The sequence below is a fragment of the Macaca nemestrina genome, chromosome 13 (assembly GCF_043159975.1).
Source record: "Macaca nemestrina isolate mMacNem1 chromosome 13, mMacNem.hap1, whole genome shotgun sequence".
NCBI lineage: Eukaryota > Metazoa > Chordata > Mammalia > Primates > Cercopithecidae > Macaca > Macaca nemestrina.
The window spans coordinates 86,777,061-86,798,262 of record NC_092137.1 but is presented as its reverse complement, the minus strand read 5'-3'; the positions used below and the strand labels follow the sequence as shown (position 1 = coordinate 86,798,262).

Below are 21,202 nucleotides of genomic sequence, written 5' to 3'. Positions count from 1 at the left end.
TTAGTTTTCCTCTTTTATCTTGCAGAGGTACCATTTGTAGTTCATGAGGTTCCATTTGTTCATTGCTAGTTTATGCTTCTTTTGCTCAAAATCATCTTTTTTTCTCACTTGTCAAATATATTTTTTTATTTTTTGCCATGTGATATCATTTATTTATTTATTCATTCATTCATTCATTCATTCATTCATTCATTTAGAGACAGAGTCTCACTCTGTCACCCAGGCTGGAGTGCAGTGGTGCAGTCTCAGCTCACTGCAACCTCTGACTCCCAGGTTCACGCGATTCTCCCACCTCAGCCTCCCAAGTAGCTGGGACTATAGGCACCCACCACCATGCCTGGATAATTTTTGTATTTTTAGTAGAGATGGGGTTTCACAGTGTTGGCCAGCCTGATCTCGAACTCGACCTCAGGTGATCTGCCTGCCTCAGCCTTCCAAGGTGCTGGGATTACAGGCGTGAGCCACTGCACCGGCCCATTTATTATTAAATTAGTATTCTTACTAGCCTTCTTTCTTCAAATGACTTTTTTTTTTTTTTTTTTTTTTTTTGCATTTTAGTAAATTATCTAAAATGGTTGTTTGCTTTACTTTTTGGTATTCCTGAGACAGCATATAGAAATGTGATCTTAACCAGGTGCCTCTTGAACATTGGTGTCTGCTATTTCTTGAGTCCTTTTGTGGAAGAACACTGTCCATTTCAAGTTGCCTTTGGGTTTTGTTTTGGGTTTTTTTGGCCTGTTTTTTTATTTGTCTTTTTCTTTCTCCTGTCTGTTTTCTTATGTCTTGTCAATATAAGTGTTTTGCTATGAGTATTCCTTCTTGCTAAGGGGATGAAAATGGGCACTTCTTTTTCCCTTTGGGTCTGTACGATTGTTGTTTAAAATGAAGAAAGCTGATGGATTTGTTGAGTTTATAGCTACAAATATGTAAAAGGGGCTATATTGTCCTAAACCTTGTTTCTCCCATTTGAAATACATTACCCTTCTTTAAATAATTTTGAGAAAAAAAAAACACTTTTTATTTTGAAAATGTTTAGATATACAGAAAAGAAAAAGTAGGCTGGGCACGGTGGCTCATGTCTGTAATCCCAGCACTTTGAGAGGCTGAGGTGGGCAGATCATGAGGTCAGGAGATCAAGACCATCCTGGCTCACACGGTTAAACCCCGTCTCTACTAAAAATACAAAAAAATTAGCCAAGCGTGGTGGCAGGCGCCTGTAGTCCCAGCTACTCAGGAGGCTGAGGCAGGAGAATCACATGAACCCGGGAGGCAGAGGTTGCAGTGAACTGAGATCACGCCACTGCACTCCAGCCTGGGCGATAGAGTGAGACTCCATCTCCAAAAAAAAAAAAAAAAAAAAAAAAAAAAACAGGCACAGTGGCTCACGCCTGTAATCCCAACAGTTTGGGAGGCCGAGGCAGGCAGATCAGGAGGTCAGGAGATCAAGACCATCCTGGCTAACACGGTGAAACCCCGTGTCTACTAAAATATACAAAAAAATTAGCCGGGCATGGTGGCAGGCGCCTGTAGTCCCAGCTACTCGGGAGGCTGAGGCAGGAGAATCACATGAACCCAGGAGGTGGAGTTCACAGTGAGCCGAGATCGTGCCGTTGCACTCCAGCCTGGGTGACAGAGCGAGACTCCGTCTCAAAGAAAAAAAAGATATGGTAAAATACTGATAATTTAGTCTGGATGATAAATCTATGAAGCTTTATTACTTCTTTTTTTTTTTTGAGATGGAGTCTTGCTCTGTCGCCCAGGCTGGAGTGCAGTGGCGCGATCTCGGCTCACTGCAACCTCCACCTCCCGGGTTCAAGCTGTTCTCCTGCCTCAGCCTCCCGAGTAGCTGGGACTACAGGCACCCGCCACCATGCCCAGCTAATTTTTGTATTTTTAGTAGAAATGAGGTTTCACCACATTGGTCAGGCTGGTCTCAAACTCCTGACCTTGTGATCCACCCAGCTCGACCTCCCAAAGTGCTGGGATTATAGGCATGAGCCACCGCACCCACCCTTTACCATACTGTTAAGTGAAACTTTGATTCCCTAAATTTGAGTCTCGTGTATTTTGTTGTTCCTTTTTAAATTTTTTGGGAAATGCAATGGAAGACTAGGAGAACAGCAAAAGTTTAGTCATTTATGGGGTAGGGATTTGTTTTTTAACTGTTCTTTTTTTTTTTTTTTTTTTTTTTTTTTTTTTTTAAGCTCTAGCCAAGAGCTTAGAAGATGCTCTGAGGCAAACTGCAAGTGTCACTCTGCAGGCTATTGCAGCTCAGAATGCTGCGGTCCAGGCTGTCAATGCACACTCCAACATATTGAAAGCCGCCATGGACAATTCTGAGGTGAGCCCAGTGAATGATTAGAAGGTTTTTAGCTGTTATGACTTGGGGGTCAAAAAGAAAAATCGGGGGTGGAGAGAAGTGTAATATTTAATAGACTGCTTTCTTCCTTGTGATATGGGCTTTCTCTCACTAGGGGAAGATACCTTTTTTTGTTATTGTTTCGAGACGGAGTCTTGCTCTGTCGCCTGGGCTGGAGTCCAGTGGTGCAATCTCGGCTCACTGCAACCTCCACCTACCAGGTTCAAGTGATTCTCCTGCCTCAGCTTCCCGAGTAGCTGGGATTACAGGCACCCGCCACCATACTCGGCTAATTTTTGTACTTTTAGTAGATACAGGGTTTGCCATTTTGGCCAAGCTGGACTGGAACTCTTGACCTCAAGTGATCTGCCTGCCTCGGCCTCCCAAAATGTTGGGATTGCAGGCGTGAGCCACTGTGCTTGGCCTTAGAGTAATTATCTTTAAAAAACAAAATGAAAAAAGCCTTTAAATTTTTTAGAATGAATTTTATACATTGGGCTTTATTTTATCTTACAACACTGATGCAGTAATTAGTTCAGATTTGCTTTCATATTTTAATAGTGCTTAAATGTTTTTGTTGTTTGCTTTAAAATTACTATTTCCATAGATAAACTTTTAAAGATACTTTTCAAACTTGACCTGCAGTTTTAAGAAATAATACAGAGAGATCCCATGTTCCCTGAAACACCTGCTATTTTAAATGTTTATGATTATTTAATTTATGCTAAACACTTCAAAGAATGAAGTAATAACATTGATTTTTCAAAATTTAATACTGGGACCCAATAAATTATTTTATAATTACATTAAGTTACTTACTATGTATAAATGTATCTCTATTCCAGGTCATTTAAGGAGTAAATTAAAGTAAAATACATAAATTTTTAATCTTAAAGATCAGGATCATACATGGTCAGTAAAGTTACTGTGCCATCATAACTGTAGTTTTTTAAAAAAATTTACACACGCTTTACATTGTTTCAGTCCTATGTACTTATATTACAAAAGAATTTAATTAGACCTCTGATATTAGTAGCAAGAAACTATAACCTTTGAAAACTTAAGGAAAATTCCATTTTAGTCAAAGTCCAAGAAAAGTACTTAAATATCAGAGTTCAGTCAGCAAAGTGGAAACCACTCAGGAAATTTAATTTGCTCGCTACAGATATGGGAAGGCTAGAAGTTGCATGATGTCAGGGTATTGGGTTCAGACCCAAGTAGACCAGTGTCCCTCAGAAGGACACAGATTAGAAGCTTTAAATGCCATGTTACTACTTGGGTATAAGGGTACACAGGGTGGTATTTCATCTTCCCAGTGCACATAATGTGTAGCACATGGTGATTAGACAGTGTAAAATCTATTGCAGTCAAGATTTTACAACCTAACGGTAGCAGTTAACAGATTAGAGTATTAGCTAATGTACAAAATAATTAGAAAAATGTATGAACACGTTTTGAAATGTTAAGAATGAATTCCAGCTTTCGTTTTTTCTAGTAGAAGCTACAGGTGCACATGTAATTTCTAGTATATGCTGATTAACTTTCACAAAGCAGTGTTTATGAAGAATTGGATTTGGTAATAGTGGGATTTAGTTTGATTGTGGGGGAATCTGTGTCTTTTACAGAGTAGGTTTTCCTTGGACCTCTGTAAGCAGGAGTACCTTCAACAAGGGTGATATATGTTGGCCCCCAGATATGTCATTGACATTTACATGCTTTGTGATTCTATTTAGGTTGGTTCATGTGGCCCAAATCAGCGTCCATTCTTTTTTTTTTTTTTTTTTTTTTTTTTGAGACAGTCTCGCTCTGTCACCAGGCTGGAGTGCAGTGGCGTGATCTCTGCTCACTGCAGCCTCCACCTCCCAGGTTCAAGCAGTTCTCCTGCCTTAGCCTCCCAAGTAGCTGAAATTACAGGTGCCCACCACCACACCTGGCTAATTTTTGTATGTTTAGTAGAGAGAGGGTTTCACTATGTTGGCCAGGCTGGTCTCGAACTCCTGACCTCAAGTAATCCACCTGCCTCCCCCTCCCAAAGTGCTGGGATTATAGGCACAAGCTGCCATGCTTGGCACCAAATCAGTATCCATTCTTGATATATTTTATTTTCAAGATGACTAAAGTGGGCCAGGCACAGTGGCTCCTGCCTGTAATCCCAGCACTGTGGGAGGCTGAGGTAGGCAGATCATTTGAGGTCAGGAATTCAAGACCAGCCTGACCAACATGGAGAAACCCCATTTCTACTAAAAATATATAATTAGCTGGGCATAGTGGCCCATGCCTGTAATCCCAGCTACTCGGGAGACTGACACAAGAGAATCACTTGAACCTGGGAGGCAGAGGTTGTGGTGAGCCAAGATCGAGCCATTATTGCACTCTAGCCTGGGCAACAAGAGTGAAACTCCATCTCAAAAAAAAAAAAAAAGAAGGCCGGGCGCGGTAGCTCACGCCTGTAATCCCAGCACTTTGGGAGGCCGAGGCGGGCGGATCACGAGGTCAGGAGATCGAGACCATCGTGGCTAACATGGTGAAACCCCGTCTCTACTAAAAATACAAAAAGCTAGCCGGGCGAGGTGGCCGGCGCCTGCAGTCCCAGCTACTCGGGAGGCTGAGGCAAGAGAATGGCGTGAACCCAGGAGGCGGAGCTTGCAGTGAGCCAAGATTGTGCCACTGCACTCCAGCCTGGGTGACAGAGCCAGACTCCGTCTCAAAAAAAAAGAAAAAAAGACTAAAGTGGGAAGTCACTGAAACATCAACTTTATTTTTCACATCATAAGATACACTTTGCAAAATTTTACATAGAACATTCTTTTTTTTTTTTTTTTTTTTTTTTGAGATGCAGTATTGCTCTGTCGCCCAGTCTGAGTGCAGTAGCATGATCTCAGCTCACTGCAACCTCTGCCTCCCAGGTTCAAGCGATTCTCCTGCATCAGCCTCCCAAATAGCTGGGATTACAGGCGCCCGTCACCACACCCATCTTAGTAGAGATGGGGTTTCACCATATTGGCCAGGCTGGTCTCAAACTCCTGACCTCAGGTGATCTGCTCACCTCAGACTCCCAAAGTGCTGGGATTACAGTTGTGAGCCACTGCACCCGGCTACATAGAACATTTAAAAAGCAATACACGAAGAAAAATACAAATATTTCTTCTAAATGTGTGGGCTCTTAACCTAGAGTTGAGTCTGTAGATAGAATTCAGGTGCTCATTGAACTTGAAGGAGGGAAACATCTTTATTTTCCCGAGCCTCAAATTGAAATTTAAAACCATTTTCTTCAACTATGAATACTGGCAGCAAACCACAGTAGTGTTAGCAGTACTGTGACCATGTCACCAATAGAAAGCACAGATGTTTTCAGATCACATTATAGTACTTGCAGATCTCTTGAATATTATGTATGCTCATCAGTAGTTCTAAATAGGGTATTTATTAGTTCTACCACTAGATCTTGTTTATTATTTCACATTTTTTTTTGTTTTTGAGACAGGGTCTTGCTCTGTCACCCAGGCTGGAGTGTGGTGGTGTGATTACGGCTCAGTGTGGCCTCATCCCGGGCTCAAATGATCCTCCCACATCAGCTCCTCAAGTAGCTAGCACCACAGGCATGAGCCACTACGCCTGGCTGTTTTTTTTATTTTGTTGAAATGGGGTCTCCCTATATTGTTCAGGCTGGTCTCAAACAACTGGGCTTAAGTGATTCTGCTAGAGTGCTGGGATTACAGGCATAAGCCACTGAACCACGTCTAGGCCCTAAGTGTTCTGGGTACCTTGCACCCCCTCATAATGTGAGCCTCTTGCTGCACTTAGTGGTATTAGTGTTAGAGGGTTTTCTTCCTAATATATTCCCTAAATATGAGCCAGCTCTGCTTAAAAAAGTAGCAATCAGTTCCATAGCTGGAGAAAAACGTGTTGGATCTGCCTAAGATTTTCAACGAAAACTTTTTTTTTTGAGAAGGAGTCTTGCTCTGTCACCAGGCTGGAGTGCAGTGGCGTGATCTCAGCTCACTGCAACCTCCGCCTCCTGGGTTCAAGTGATTCTCCTGCCTCATCCTCCCGAGTAGCTGGGATTACAGGCGCCCACCACCACACCCAGCTAATTTTTGTATTTTTAGTAGAGGCGGGTTTCACCATGTTGGCCAGGATGGTCTCGATCTCTTGACCTCGTGATCTGCCCATCTCAGCCTCCCGATGTGCTAGGATTATAGGCGTGAGCCACTGCGCCTGGCCAAAATTTTTTTTTTTGAGAGGGAGTCTCGCTCTGTGGCCCAGGCTGGGGTGCAGTGGCCAGATCTCAGCTCAATGCAAGCTCCGCCTCCCAGGTTTACGCCATTCTGCTGCCTCAGCCTCCCGAGTAGCTGGGACTACAGGCGCCCGCCACCTCGCCTGGCTAGTTTTTTGTATTTTTTGTAGAGACGGGTTTTGACTGCGTTAGCCAGGATGGTCTCGATCTCCTGACCTCGTGATCCACCCATCTCGGCCTCCCAAAGTGCTGGGATTACAGGCTTGAGCCACCGTGCCCAGCCGTCTTTTTTTTTTTAAATACACAATTCATATACCAAAAGAGTCACCACAAGGGGGGTTTTTGACAATAGTTGACTTATATGTAACTAATTAGGAAGAGTGATTCTTTAGAGTAACATTTAGGAGGAATAAGGATCATACAAATATGTAAACCTGCTATTTATCCTTAAACTCTGATTTTGGTTTGTATATCCTTTTGAGACTCTTAAAAAAAAAAAAACTCCCCTTAGAAAATGCTTATATGGCCGGGCAGTGGCTCATGCTTGTAATCCCAGCACTTTGAGAGGCTGATGTGGGCAGATCATAAGCCTTAAATTAAGAACATAAGCCTTAAATTAAGAGTTCTTACTCTGCAGAAATATTGTATACAAATTTTTACCTTTGACTTTAATGTCACATGTTTCTGTGTTTAATCTTGTTGGCCTATCATATGACAATAATAGCAATTATTTATTATATAATTAAAATGTTTTGTTTAGATTGCAGGTGAGAAGAAATCTGCTCAGTGGCGCACAGTAGAGGGTGCATTGAAGGAACGCAGAAAGGCAGTAGATGAAGCTGCCGATGCCCTTCTCAAAGCCAAGTAATTACTCATGGACTTTAACAAGTAATTAGGGCCTCCTGGTGGCTTTCTTTGGGCTGGGTTTTTTGGTATTGTCTGTATAGAATAAAGAGGAGGTAGAGAAACCCTTCCTTCCCTTTTCCACCTGTGCTTGTTCTGAATTGGCATTAGGAACTCGTACAAAGGTGTAAAAAGAGAGAAGGAATAAAATATAATTAGTCCAGGCTGGGTACAGTGGCTCACACCTGTAATCTCAGTACTTTGGGAGGCCTAGGAGACAGATCTCCTGAGACCAAGAGTTTGAGCCATCCTAGCCAGCATGGTGAGACCCTGTCTCTACTAAAAATGCAAATATCAGCCAGGCGTGGTGGTGTGCGCCTTGTAGTCCCCGCTACTCGGGAGGCTGAGGTAGGAGAATCACTTGAACCCAGGAGGCAGAGGTTGCAGTGAGCTAAGATTGTGCCACTGCACTCCAGCCTAGGCAACAGAGCGAGACTCCGTCTCAAAATGTATATGTATAAAATTAGGCCAGAATAAATTTGGCAGAAACTTATATGAAGGATTTTTTTTTTTTTAATTCATGGTCTTGCTCTGTCGCCCATGCAGGAGTACAGGGGCATGATCAGGGCTCACTGCAGCTTCAGCCTCCCGGGCTCAAGCCATCCTCCTGCCTCAGCCCCCTGAGTAGCTGGGACTGGCGTGAGCCACCATACCCAGACATATAGAGGATCTTATATAAAAGTCAGTTTTGCTTTGGATTATTGCTTAGATGATGTGTCTCTTCAGATGTACTGAGATTCTGCTGTAGTTTTTACTGGGGACAGTTTTTTTTACTGGGACAGTTTTTACTGGGACAGTTTGGGCAGTTTTTCAGAATGTAGAAAGTATGTCACAATCTGTTTGCCTTAACAACCAAAATAGTGAGTATGTAATAGGTATGCCACCTTGACCTTGATTCCTGGACGTTGGCTAAAACTAGCATTGAACAAGCATACCCAGATATAAGATCAACCTCTGTTGGTGGAAACCTATATTTGACTAAAGATCCTCATCAGCAGTATGGAATAGTTATTTGTCACTCAAAATTTTGCTGTCTTTCTTAAGAAAATATTTATTCTTAGTAGAGAAAGAAGTCTTTGATAAAACTAGCATATCTTTTAGGAGATTTAAGGCATTATGCTCATATCACTTTGAGTTCTGTGTTTTATGGTGGGTAGACCACAGTCTGTCTGACTTACGAAACATTCTGAGTCGTGAGGGCTCCCTGAGTCCCAGTTAAGTGTTTGCTCAGTGAGGTTTTTGGCCTTCTCCTGTGCCTTTGCCTTCCTTAGCTCTCTCTCACTGGTTGGTGAGTCAGGTTGATCCTTGCAAGAGCTGCTGTTTATTGCGTGCTCATGATTCGGCCAGGCACTAAGTACTTCTCGTGAATTCTCTTCCTTACACGAAAGCGTGTAGGAAATGAAAGGCTGATATGGGAGCTGAATCTGGGGATCTTATTCTAAAGTCTGGGTCACTCCATATACCATATTCCCTCTCTGGTTCACTCTAGTAAATCTAGCTTCTAACCAAAATGTTTTCAGTTGTTGATGAGAAAAGCCTCTCGTTTATTGACTACAAAAAAGCACGGATGCTCGTCCAAAGGTAGTGAGTTAGCTCAGTTGATTGTTCACAGTCAGTTATGGATGGAACTCTCTCGCTCTAGTCTTTCCTCTCTTCTTACTATTGTACTTGACTAGTCTTTAAAAAAAAGAAAAAGCAGTTACATTTCTTTCATTGACTTTTCTTTTCGTTTTTTAAAATAAAATAGAGACATGGTTTCCCTATGTTGCCCAGGCTGGTCTTGAACTCCTGGACTCAAGTGATCCTCCTGCCTTGGCCTCCCAAAGTGCTGGGATTACAGGCATCAGCCAGTTCTCCTGGCCTCTTTCATAGACTTAACAATTGTATACTGTACTGACATTAAAACTCTTTAATACAGTTGACAAGAAGTTATATTCAATCTTTGTTTTGTTGGTTTCCAGAGAAGAGTTAGAGAAGATGAAAAGTGTGATTGAAAATGCAAAGAAAAAAGAGGTTCCTGGGGCCAAGCCTCATATATCTGCTGCAGAGGGTAAACTTCACAACATGATAGTTGATCTGGATAATGTGGTCAAAAAGGTATGTTTCCTACCTTATAATATTTTATATTTTAAAATATAATCTCTTAAAGGATTTTAAGGATTTAGGAAAACAGTAAATTCCTACCATCTCCCCCTCTTTTCTCCTGCAAAGTATATTAGTTGTTACTGTTTTAAAAAATTTGCCTTGGCTGGGTGTGGTGGTTCACACCTGTAATCCCAGCATTTTGGCAGGCTGAGGTGGGCCGATCACTTGAGCCCAGGAGTTTGAGACCAGCCTGGGCAACATGGTGTGAAACTCTGTTTCTACAAAAAATACAAAAAATTAAGTGGGCGTGTTGGTGTGCGCCTGTAGTCCTAGCTGCTCAGGAGACCGAGGTGAGAGGATGGCTTGGGCCTGGGAGGTTGAGGCTGAAGTGAGCTGAGATGGTGCCACTGCACTCCATCCTGGGTGACAGAGTGAGACCCTGTCAAAAAAAAAAAAAATTTTGCCTTGGATACCAACCAAGTGGATTGTTCTGTATTGTTGATACTTTCTATAATAGGTAACATTTTTGGTTATGATTATTGTCACTTATGAAAATGTCCATTTTGTAGCAGATCTTCTGGCTGCATTTATGTGATGTGTATGGAGGGAGGGGGCCTAATAAGATGGGAAAGGGCCTGTCCATGGTATTTGAATAGGAATTATAAGGAAACAAATAAGGCTTATGTTTCGTTTCTGAGCTTCAGATTTCCTTACACATTTCCAACAAAATGTAAACAAAAGAAGGAATACCACTTCTGTTTCTTGGAATGTTTGTGGTACTTTTTGTTCAATTTATCATATACCCTTTGTATTTGCTCAGGTCCAAGCAGCTCAGTCTGAGGCTAAGGTTGTATCTCAGTATCATGAACTGGTGGTCCAAGCTCGGGACGACTTTAAACGAGAGCTGGACAGTATTACTCCAGAAGTCCTTCCTGGGTGGAAAGGAATGAGTAAGTACAACTGAAGTAATGTTTTTTTTCCGATGTTTTAACAACTAATCAACGAATCTAAACTTGCTTCATCTCCATCTTAGTCCAAATCCCTCTGACATGCATGCATATCTCTTTTTGTGTACAGTACACTCTTTCAGCATTTTTTTTTTTTTTTTTTTGAGACGGAGTCTCGCTCTGTCGCCCAGGCTGGAGTGCAGTGGCCGGATCTCAGCTCACTGCAAGCTCCGCCTCCCGGGTTCACGCCATTCTCCTGCCTCAGCCTCCCGAGTAGCTGGGACTACAGGCGCCCACAACCGCGCCTGGCTAATTTTTTGTATTTTTAGTAGAGACGGGGTTTCACTGTGGTCTCGATCTCCTGACCTTGTGATCTGCCTGCCTCGGCCTCCCAAAGCGCTGGGATTACAGGCGTGAGCCACCGCGCCCGGCCCTCTTTCAGCATTTTATTTTAACCACAATCATTACAGTTGACACAGCCGCGACAGTACTCTTGTAGTTTTAGCCGTGATGAACGTGAGTTTCAGCTAGTGTTTAATTTCATAATCCGTGATTGGTTCTGTTCTGATCTTTGCTGCTCAAAAAAAAAAAAGTTTGGAATTCAAGTGAACACAAGTGACATTATAACCTTGATGCTACTGAAGTGTTACTGTATATGTATAAGTATTTTAAAAAACTTTGTTACTTTAAAAGTATTTGTAGTGAATTATTTAAAGCACACTTTGTCTGGTCTGTGACAAAACAACACTTTGTTGAAAATGTACCTAGGGACCCTGCACTGAGAAAGGAACGAGCTGTCTGGCTATCCACTTCCTCAGGCTGAGACTACAGAGAACTTTGATGCTGAAGTCGTTTCATGGTGTAACTATAGTCACATTTCCCTGAAGTTCTGTGATAGTACTGAGAATCACAGACATCACCCATCTCAGCAAAATTAAAATACTGTTTATTTTTATTTCTTTATTTTTCGTTGTTGCCCAGGCTGCAGTACAGTCCTCCACCTCCCGGGTCAAGCGTTCCTCCTGCCTCAGCTTCCCAAATAGCTGGGATTGCAAGCGTGCGACACTACACCAGGCTAATTTTTTGTACCTTTTTTTTTTTTTTTTTTTTTTGAGACGGAGTTTTACTCTTGTTGCCTAGGCTGCAGTGCAGTGGCGCGATCTTGGCTCACTGCAACCTCCGCCTCCCAGGTTCAAGCAGTTCTCCTCCCTAAGCCTCCCAAGTAGCTGAGATTACAGGTGTGAGCCACTGCGCCCTACCAGTTTTTTGTGCTTTTAGTATAGACAGGGTTTTGCCATTTTGGCCAGGCTGGTCTTGAACTCCTGACCTAAAGTGATCTGCTCACCTTGGCCTCCCAAAGTGCTGGGATTACAAGTGTGAGCCACCACACCTGGCTTAAAATACTGTTCAAATGCTAGCATTTGTTAGAAAGACTTCTCATGTCGTAGGCCTCTCCGGGCTGAAGGTATCAGGGTTGCCTCAAAGAACCATGGCTGGTCTAAGGAGTGAAGTGAAACACCAGTGCAAGGATTTATAAACATTCTGCATCATGGCCATCCAGGGAGACTAAATGTCAAGAAGTGGAGTTAAGGCTGTCAAAAGATAACTCAGACATTTAGCTCTTTGAATGCAGTTGACTCAGGAGACAAATATCAGTTAGACTGTTGTCAAGTAAAAAAGTGACAGTACGATTTATGAGAGAGAATAATGTGGAGAAATACAAAGTTCAGTCTGAGACCAGTGACTCTTGTTTAGACACTGGATAGCTACCATCTAGCAAAGAGGGCATTGTGGACAGTTTGTCCTTGAGAAGGAGAAACTTGAGCCACATTGACGCTGCTTCCCTCATCAGAATTTCTCAAGGGGTTGTCTGTGTTTCATTGAGGTTACAGTGGAAGCAGATGCGAGCACCTCAGAGACCTTCCCTGATTATATTCCTCCACAAACCACTGTACCGTATTACCTTATTTTATCTTCTTGAAATTCTTATTTATTGGCTTGCTTGTTGTCTCTTTGCATTAGATATATGTTAGCTCCTTGGCACAAACTTGACATTGGTAGTAGTAGGGAGTCTCCAGTGGCTCAAATAAAATGAAATTAGGTTGACAGGGCAGGACAGGTTTTATTTGTGGAGAGTTAGATACGAGCATCAACCCTAAGAATTTGCATTCTGTCTTTGATCTTCCCAGTAGACTAAATCCTACTAATTTTCCCAAGCCAGCTCTGACGTTTTTAACTTTTTTCTTTTTTTCTGCTTTTGAAAGTGCCTATCACAGATCTTTTTTTTTTTTTTTTTTAAGATGGAGTCTTGCTGTGTCAACCCAGGCTGGAGTGCAGTGGTGGGATCTTGGCTCACTGCAACCTCCGCCTCATGGGTTCAAGCGATTCTCCTGCCTCAGTCTCCCGAGTAGCTGGGATTACAGGCATGCGCCACAACATCCAGCTAATTTTTTTGTATTTTTAGTAGAGACTGGGTTTCACCATGTTGGTCAGGCTGGTCTCAAACTCCTGACCTCAAATTATCCATCTACCTCAGCCTTCCAAAGTGCTGGGATTATAGGCGTGAGACACCATGCCTGGCTGCCTATCGTAAAACATGAAAATGTTAAACAGTGGTTCTCAACCGAGGGCATTTTGTTCCTCACAAGACATTTGGCAGCACTGGGAGACATTTTTGTTTGCCACAACTGGAGGGAGCAACTGGAGGGAGCTACTAGCATGTAGTGGGTGGAGGCCAGACGTGCTGCTAAACATCCTGTAGTACACAGAATAGCCCCTTACAGCAGAGAACTGTCTGGACCGGAAGGTCAGTAGCACCAAGGTTGAGAAACCTGTGCTAAAGAAGGGTGCCGTGTAGAAAGTGAAAGTCCCTTGTGAAGCAATCTCTGAGTTGTTTCTCCATTTAAATCTTTATTAATTTATTAAATGGAGTATATATTCACAATACAAAATTTGAAAGGTACAAATGGCATTTGAAGTTTCCCTCTCACACGGTGTTCCTTCTCAGGGACAACTGGTATTACTGATTTCCTGTGTATTTCTAGAGACAGTAATTACTCCATGATTACCCTAGCCCTCAGTGGATGTCCTCAACTCTGAAATCAGAATGCACTAAGACCTAAACCAAATTTGTTAGTACTGGTTTGTGTTATGAGGCATTTTGCTCTTATTATCATTTTTTTTTATTATACTTTAAGTTCTGGGATTGGTCTTATTATTATTTCCCTAAACAACAAATGTCCTGATGATGTTCACTACGTCCAGTACTCTTTCTGTGTTATCTGTAGCTGAGCAAGGTTCCAAACATAATAATAGCTAGTGGTATTGGGCATTATTTTGTACTAGGCACTGAGTTCTAAGTGTGTCACATATATTAACTTATTTGAAATTCATAACAGCCTTATAAGGCAAATTTTTTTATTATCCCAATTACATAGATGAGAAAACTGAGACAGAAAAGTAATTTGCGCAAGGTTGGGGTAGAGCCGGGATTTCATTCTCCCTCACTAGCCTCACTATTCTCTGCCAGAATGATTTGTATCAGCAGCATGGGACTCTCTTTTAGTGTTTTGAGAAGAAGAATGATGTAACCATAATAAGGAGGAAAATTTATTTTTGTGAGATTGACGGTGTAGGAGGGAGTGATGAACATCAGTTGATGTTCAGAGCCCCTTGGATGAAAAATACCAGTCTTTGGACGTGTTGAATACAAAGGTTATTAAGAAAGTCAGGACTGGCCAGGTACAGTGGCTTATACCTATAATCCTAGCACTTTGGGAGGCTGAGGCGGGTGGATTGCCTGAGGTTAGGAGATCAAGACCAGCCTGGCCGATATGGTGAAACCCCATCTCTACTAAAAATACAAAAATTAGTTGAGCATGGTGGCGTGCGCCTGTGGTCCCAGCTACTTGGGAGGCTGAGGCAGGAGAATCACTTGAACCCGGTAGGTGGCGGTTACAGTGAGCCAAGATCGTGCTGCTACACTCCAGCCTGGGCGACAGGGGAGACTCCGACAAAAAAAAAAAAAAAAAAAAAAGACGGTCAGGACATTCATACCAGGATGTTCAGCAGCTCATTCTGAGAGGCAGTAGCTGCGACTGGCTGCACTCCCCTCTCCTGTCACGTGTTCACACTGGGTGCTTGGGATACCTGTGATGGTGGTGGGGGACATCATTCCAGCTATACGGAATGCCATTTTTCCTTTACTCTCAAATCAGGCCACTGTAGTTCTTTGTTTAATTTGCACAGGTTAAATTAAAATTTAGTATGAATTCATTATTTTAAAAATTTCAAAGAAAAACTGAATTTATTAAGTATTTGAAATGTTAAGAGAGGCCTGGTACTGAGAACAGGGAGTCAAAACTGTGATTTAGTAAAATACTTTATGAACTAATAAAAATGTGAGGGATAAAAGAAAATTATAGTTTCTATGAAATGCTTAAGTTGAGGCTGGGCATGGTGGCTCATGCCTGTAATCCCAGCACTTTAGGAGGCTGAGGCAGGCAGATCATTTGAGGTCAGGAGTTCGAGACTAGCCTGGCCAACATAGTGAAACCCTGTCTCTACTAAAAATACAAAAATTAGCCAGGCGTGGTGGCACACACACGTAGTCCCAGCTGCTCGGGAGGCTGAGGCAGGAGAATTGCTTGAGCCCAAGAGGCGGGGGTTTGCAGTGAGCTGAAATTGCGCCAGTGCACTCCAGCCTGGGTAACAGAACAAGACTCTGTCTCAAAACAAAATTAAAAAAAAAAATGTTTAGGTTGCTGGGCACAGTGGCTCATGCCTGTAATCCCAGCACTTTGGGAGGCTGAGGCAGGCAAATCGCTTGAGCCCAGGAGTTCGAGACCAGCCTGGGCAACATGGCAAAACCCCATCTCTACAAAAAAATACAAAAATTAGCTGGGTATGGTGGCACACACCTCTAGTCCAAGTTACTTGGGAGGCTGAGGTGGGAGGATTGCTTGAGCCCAGCACTTGGAGGTTTCAGTGACCTGTGATTGCACCACTGCACTCCAGGCTAGGCAACAGAGGAAGACTGTGTCTCAAAACAAAAAAACAAACAATTTAAGTTGATTACTGTGAAACAAAGATAAGTCCTTTAAAACCAAAACCACAATATCAATGATTCTTTTATTTTCTAAAATGTTATTTACCTTGATTTTGTCTTGTTTTACAGTTTAAATTTTAGAAAATAGCTGTATCATTTCACTTTCCAGTATTCAAATAGCTTTTCCTGGTACTAGTCTCCGATTCCTTCTTGTTTCCTTTTAGATATTTCTGTTTAATGATCAATAACTAAAGTATGTGCATTCTTTCTTTTTTTTTTTCAAACTGTTCTATTTTTTCCTTTGTAGGTATTTCAGACTTAGGTGAGTGTATATTTCACGTTTAAAGTCTTTTGTTTTGGATATTAAAAGACTAAAGTCTTTTTGTTGTGCCTATGATTTCTTACACAAAGCCATCTAAATAGATATAAAGTAGAATTATGTCACATGATAAATCTGAATTGGATATTTTTGGTATCCGAATGCTCTCAAGAACGAAAATGTTTCATCAAGTGATTGGAATCTTATAGATGTGAAGTGTGTGTGCATGTGTGTGTGTGCACGTGCGCATGTGTAATATGGATTGTAACTGATTACTTTGGAGAATTTCAAACATTAAAAAGTAAGAAGAAAACTAAAGAACTTCCAGGACCCATCACTCAGTTTTGTAGCCATCAGCATACGACCAGTTTTGTCTCATCTATTCCCACTCCTCCTCAGCTTATATAGAAGCAGACTCAAATATCATACTCTTTCACTTGTAAATACTGTGAGTATGTTTCAAAAACATCACCATACTATTATCACACCTAAAACTTCTTAACAATTCCCTAGTCACCAAATGTCCAGTGTTGGTATATCCACTATTGTTTCATAGAATGAGTTTTTACAGTTTTTTATTCGAATTGATACCCATAAGATGTTCCACGTGTTGAGTTTAGTCAGTATATCTCTTGCCCCTTTTTGTTTTTTGCTTTTCAATGTATTTATTAAGAAATTGAGTCATTAGTCATATAGATTTTCCTACATTCTATATTTTGCTGTTGGAGCCATAATTCTTCACTTCATCTTAGCCAAAAGACTAAGAAGAGATGGAGTCATGATTCTTTTTTTTTTTCTTTTTTTTTTTGAGACAAGGTCTTGCTCTGTCACCAGGCTGGAGTGCAGTGGCACAATTTCAGTTCACTGCAATCTCTGCCTCCTGGGTTCAAGCAATTCTTGTGCCTCAGCCTCCTGAGTAGCTGTGATTACAGGCATGTGCCCCCACGCCTGGCTAATTTTTGTATTTTTAGTAGAGTCAGGGTTTTACCATGTTGGCCAGGCTGGTCTCAAACTCTTGGCCTAAAGTGATCCAGCCATCTCGGCCTCTTAAAGTGCTGGGATTATCGGCATCAGCCACTGCATGTGGCCAGTGGAGCCATAATTCTCTCCTTCTTTTTTTTTTTTTTTTTTTTTTGAGATGGAATCTTGCTGTTTCCCAGGCTAGAGTACACTGGCGTGATTTTGGCTTGCTGCAACCTCTGTCTCCTAGGTTCGAGCAATTCTCCTACCTCAGCCTCCTGAGTAGCTGGGATTACAGGTGCCCGCCATCACGCCCAGCTAAGTGTTGCATCTTTAGTAGAGACGGGGTTTCACCAGGTTGGCCTGGCTGGTCTCGAACTCCTGACCTCAGGTCATCTGCCCACCTCAGCCTCCCAAAGTGCTGGGATTACGGGCATGAGCCACCGTGCCTGGCTGGAGCCATAATTCTTAATCTGTGTATATGTTGGTACATTTTTGGATTGAGATTTAAAAGAAACACAAACATTGGTTTAAGCCTGGATAGAAATCTTTGGGCATATTTTAAAAAGCTTTGCAGTGATTCTGATGGACAGCTCTGGTTGCTGTGTTGGGGTTTAATCTATATCATATGCGTTTAAGAAAAGTAAAAAAAACTTAAGGAAAAGTCTGAGAGAATTTGAATTTGATTTTTAGTTTTAGCAGAAAAGAATCTTCAATTGGATGCCTGTTGTAACTAATCATAGTTACGCCTGAAAGAAAATATAGAAGTGATTGTATATGTAAGTTTTGTCTTTAAAGACAAAGTTACAGTAAAGTAGAAAGTCTATTTATAATTAGTTCAGATTAAAAGAGGGTTCCTGGAAAACAACTGATTATCTGAAGGGTACCTGAATTTTGCCAGGGGCTGAAAATATCTTATTGGGCACTAGCTAATTTCTGATTGAACTGGGGAATCTAAATCTCTTTTCGTGTTAGCTAAGTTTTACGTTTGTTTACTGCTCTTAAATTACAGTCAGTTGATGCAGATTACCTTGTAATGAGGTATAATTTCAGTGACATCATTAGAATTTTAACATGTTCTTTTGCTTAGCTGACAAGCTCTCTACTGATGATCTGAACTCCCTGATTGCTCATGCACATCGTCGAATCGATCAGCTGAACAGAGAGCTGGCAGAACAGAAGGCCACTGAAAAGCAGCACATCACGTTAGCCTTGGAGAAACAAAAGCTGGAAGAAAAGCGGGCATTTGACTCTGCAGTAGCAAAAGCATTAGAACATCACAGAAGTGAAATACAGGCTGAACAGGACAGAAAGGTAAAAGAAATGAGAATTGTTGCCTAACATTTTAAAGTGACTCTAACTTGATTGTTTACTTCTAGAAATAATACTGGCTCAGCCGGGTGCAGTGGTTCATGCCTGTAATCCCAGCACTTTGGGAGGCCGAGGTGGGTGGATCACTTGTGGTCAGGAGTTTGAGACTGGCCTGGCCAATATGGTGAAACCCCTGTCTCTTCTAAAAATAGAAAAATTAGCCAGGTGTGGTGGCTCGCACCTGTAATCCCAGCAACTCGAAAATCTGAGGCAGGAGAACCATTTGAACTAGGGAGGTGGAGGTTGCAGTGAGCTGAGATTGTGCCACTCCAGCTTGGGCAATGGAGCAAGATTGTCTCAAAAAAAAAAAGAAAGAAAAAAAATACTGACAGTCATTGGCTTTAGGATATTGAATATAAGTCATGCTAACTGACCTTTAGAGTGGAGCTTAGGTCCTCATTCTCCTCATGAGAACTTCTAGGAAAGGAGTGATCAAGCAGAGTTCCTTTATGTTGAGCAGATACAGAAGTGTAAGAAGGTAATAAGCTACTGGTATCCAGGATTATCTAGCTCATCTTTCCAGTGGAGCTGGGCCTCTGTCCCTTAAAGCAGTGCTGAATGAATCTTTGTTGGAGTCTGAGTATATTTTTCCCTGCAAGTATTATTAAGTGGTTGGTGGTTAAAAACCAGGTGAAATACCTTCTTTAGCCCTCTATCTGGGCACACCATTTATTAAATAGGTGTCCACAGGCTGATTTGGGAACCTAACTACTCATCCCACCTTTGTGTCTTCTTAGCAGTACTGTTGGCCACTCCCTCCTTCTTGAAACTATTTCTTCCCTAGGCTCCCTGACACCATACTCTTCTGGCCTTTCTCCTACCTTGCTGGCCACTCCTTAACCTCCTATTCTGCTCAGCCTCTCAAATAGTGGCATGCCTGGCATTAGTTCTGAAACCTTTTCTTCATCTAAACTGTCTCTAAGTGTTCTTGTTGAGTCCCGTGGCTTGGAAGTTTAAATACCATCTATACCTGATAAATTTCTATCTCCAGCTCTGACCTCTGCCTTGGCTTCAGGTTCCTATCCAGCAGCCTACCTGGTATCTCCAGTTGGATTTTCAGTAGTCATTTAATGCTTATCGTGTTCCAAACAGATTTCTTTATTCTCTCCAAATTGTCTTCCAGCCCCTCAGCTTTTTTCTCTCTAAATAAACTGAGTTGAACAAACTACTCAGTTATTCAAGCCCAAATCATGCTTCGTTGTTCCTCCATCAATTCATATTCAGTCGCCCCACAGATCCTACCAGTTCTGCATCCAGCATAAATCCCAAATCTGTCCACTCTATTACTACCACCTTAGCCCAAACTGTCATCTTAATAGCTTCCACTATTTTTTCTTTCTTTTTTTTTTTGGAGACAGACTCTGTCTTTGTGGCCCAGGGTAGAGTGCAGTAGTGCAATCTTGGCTCATTGCGACTTCTGTCTCTCAGGTTCAAGCGATTCTCATGCCTCTCAGACTCCTGAGTAGCTAGACTTACAGACGCATGCCACCACACGTGGCTAATTTTTGTATTTTTAGTAGAGACAGGGTTTTGCCATGTTGGCCAGGCTGGCCTCGAACTCCTGACCTCAAGTGATCCACCTGCCTCGGCCTCCCATGGCACCAGGATTACAGACATGAGGCACCATGCACGGCCTACCCCAAGGAATTTAAACACCAAAGTGCTGGGATTACAGGTGTGAGCCACCACGCCCAGCCAATTTCCCCTTTCTTCATACCCTTCTTTCTGTGTCTGTTTACGCAGGCAAATAAAACATAGTCGAATCAGACACTAACTACACTGCTGGAAATCCTTCATGGACTACCCATTTCATTTAATATAATTCCAAATTCTTAACCAATACCCAAAAGGCTTCTTGAACGCTGCATGCCATGAGCCATTTCACTGCTCCAGGCACCCTGGTATTTTTTGTCTGTATCTTGACTATATCTTTCATCTTGGGACCTTTATGTTTTCTCTGCCTGGTACATTGTTTTGTCTCCTCTGTTTAAACCTTGAGCTCTAAGCTTAAGTTTTAAGCCTAAATGTCACCTTCTTAGCAAGACTGAGATTTCCTATCCCTTCAGTCCAAAGTAGAGCCTTTGTATTACTTTCTGTTATGTTGCCCTGTTTATTTTAAATGTAAGGTGGGGGAAAAGGAGGTTGAAGGGGTGTTGATGCTTCACAACAGGTCCTTGCCTGCTCAAAGTTATACGTAGAAATATGTGTCACAATCTGAGATGTCTGTTTTGTTTACTTGTTTACTGTCTGCTGCCTCCATTGAGGTACACACTGTGTGAGAGCAAGAAGTTCGTCTGCCCTAAGCACCATTGGATCCATACAGATAGTAGGCACTGCCTGGAACACAGGGCTGGCACTTCATAAATACTTACGCACTGACTGAATGGATTCGTTGATTTATTATATTGTTTCTGAGAAAAAATAAGTTCTGAATTTCAGGTAATCAGTGTTAAGTAATTGTAAAGTGACTTACGGCTATTTGTTAGGCAAGGTATATTTTTTGTTTTATTTGGCCCATGTTGAATTTAAATTCCTTTAAAAATAAACAGTTTTCTTTGTTTAGAAGAAACTGTGTTCAATAACTCCCAGATACTTACTAATTTTCTTAATGATTCTTCCAAGTAGGTATTATTACTCACAGATGAGAAAGCGGAGATTTGAAAAGATAAATCGTTTCCCCAAGGTCACACAGATGATTGTAGTAAAGCTACATTTGATCCCAAGTGTATAGCTACTTTTTTTCATATCCTGGATTTAGTTATTTCTCAGAGGAGCATGTGATTCAGGAAATGAGTGTTTTATATGAGAGGCAGCCTGGTGACGTGGAAAAAACCACAAATTTGGGGGTGATAGAGACCTTTGTTTGAAATCTGGTTTTTGCCACAGCTGTGTGATCTTGTTTGAGTCACCTTCCAGGGTTTAGCTTTCTGTTTCATATAAGAAGTAGAAGTGTACACATGCCCAGCACATTAGA

At 41.9% G+C, this 21,202-nt stretch overlaps 1 protein-coding gene across 19 annotated transcripts in view; it reads left to right on the top strand.

The window, feature by feature from the left end:
- LOC105465399 (inner membrane mitochondrial protein) overlaps nucleotides 1-21,202 on the top strand; it is a 52,781-nt gene that overhangs the window by 26,806 nt on the left and 4,773 nt on the right. For 10 of the 19 annotated variants that reach the window (XM_011713856.2, XM_011713857.2, XM_011713851.2 and 7 more), the window contains 6 exons: nucleotides 2,205-2,341; nucleotides 7,357-7,460; nucleotides 9,461-9,596; nucleotides 10,405-10,534; nucleotides 15,886-15,900; nucleotides 17,948-18,171. In XM_011713856.2, coding sequence (XP_011712158.2) covers nucleotides 2,205-2,341; nucleotides 7,357-7,460; nucleotides 9,461-9,596; nucleotides 10,405-10,534; nucleotides 15,886-15,900; nucleotides 17,948-18,171 — 746 coding nt within the window. Of the gene's footprint in view, nucleotides 1-2,204; nucleotides 2,342-7,356; nucleotides 7,485-9,460; nucleotides 9,597-10,404; nucleotides 10,535-15,885; nucleotides 15,901-17,947; nucleotides 18,172-21,202 lie in introns of all 19 variants that reach the window. The other 9 variants (XM_071077035.1, XM_071077034.1, XM_071077032.1 and 6 more) reach the window with 2 other exon arrangements.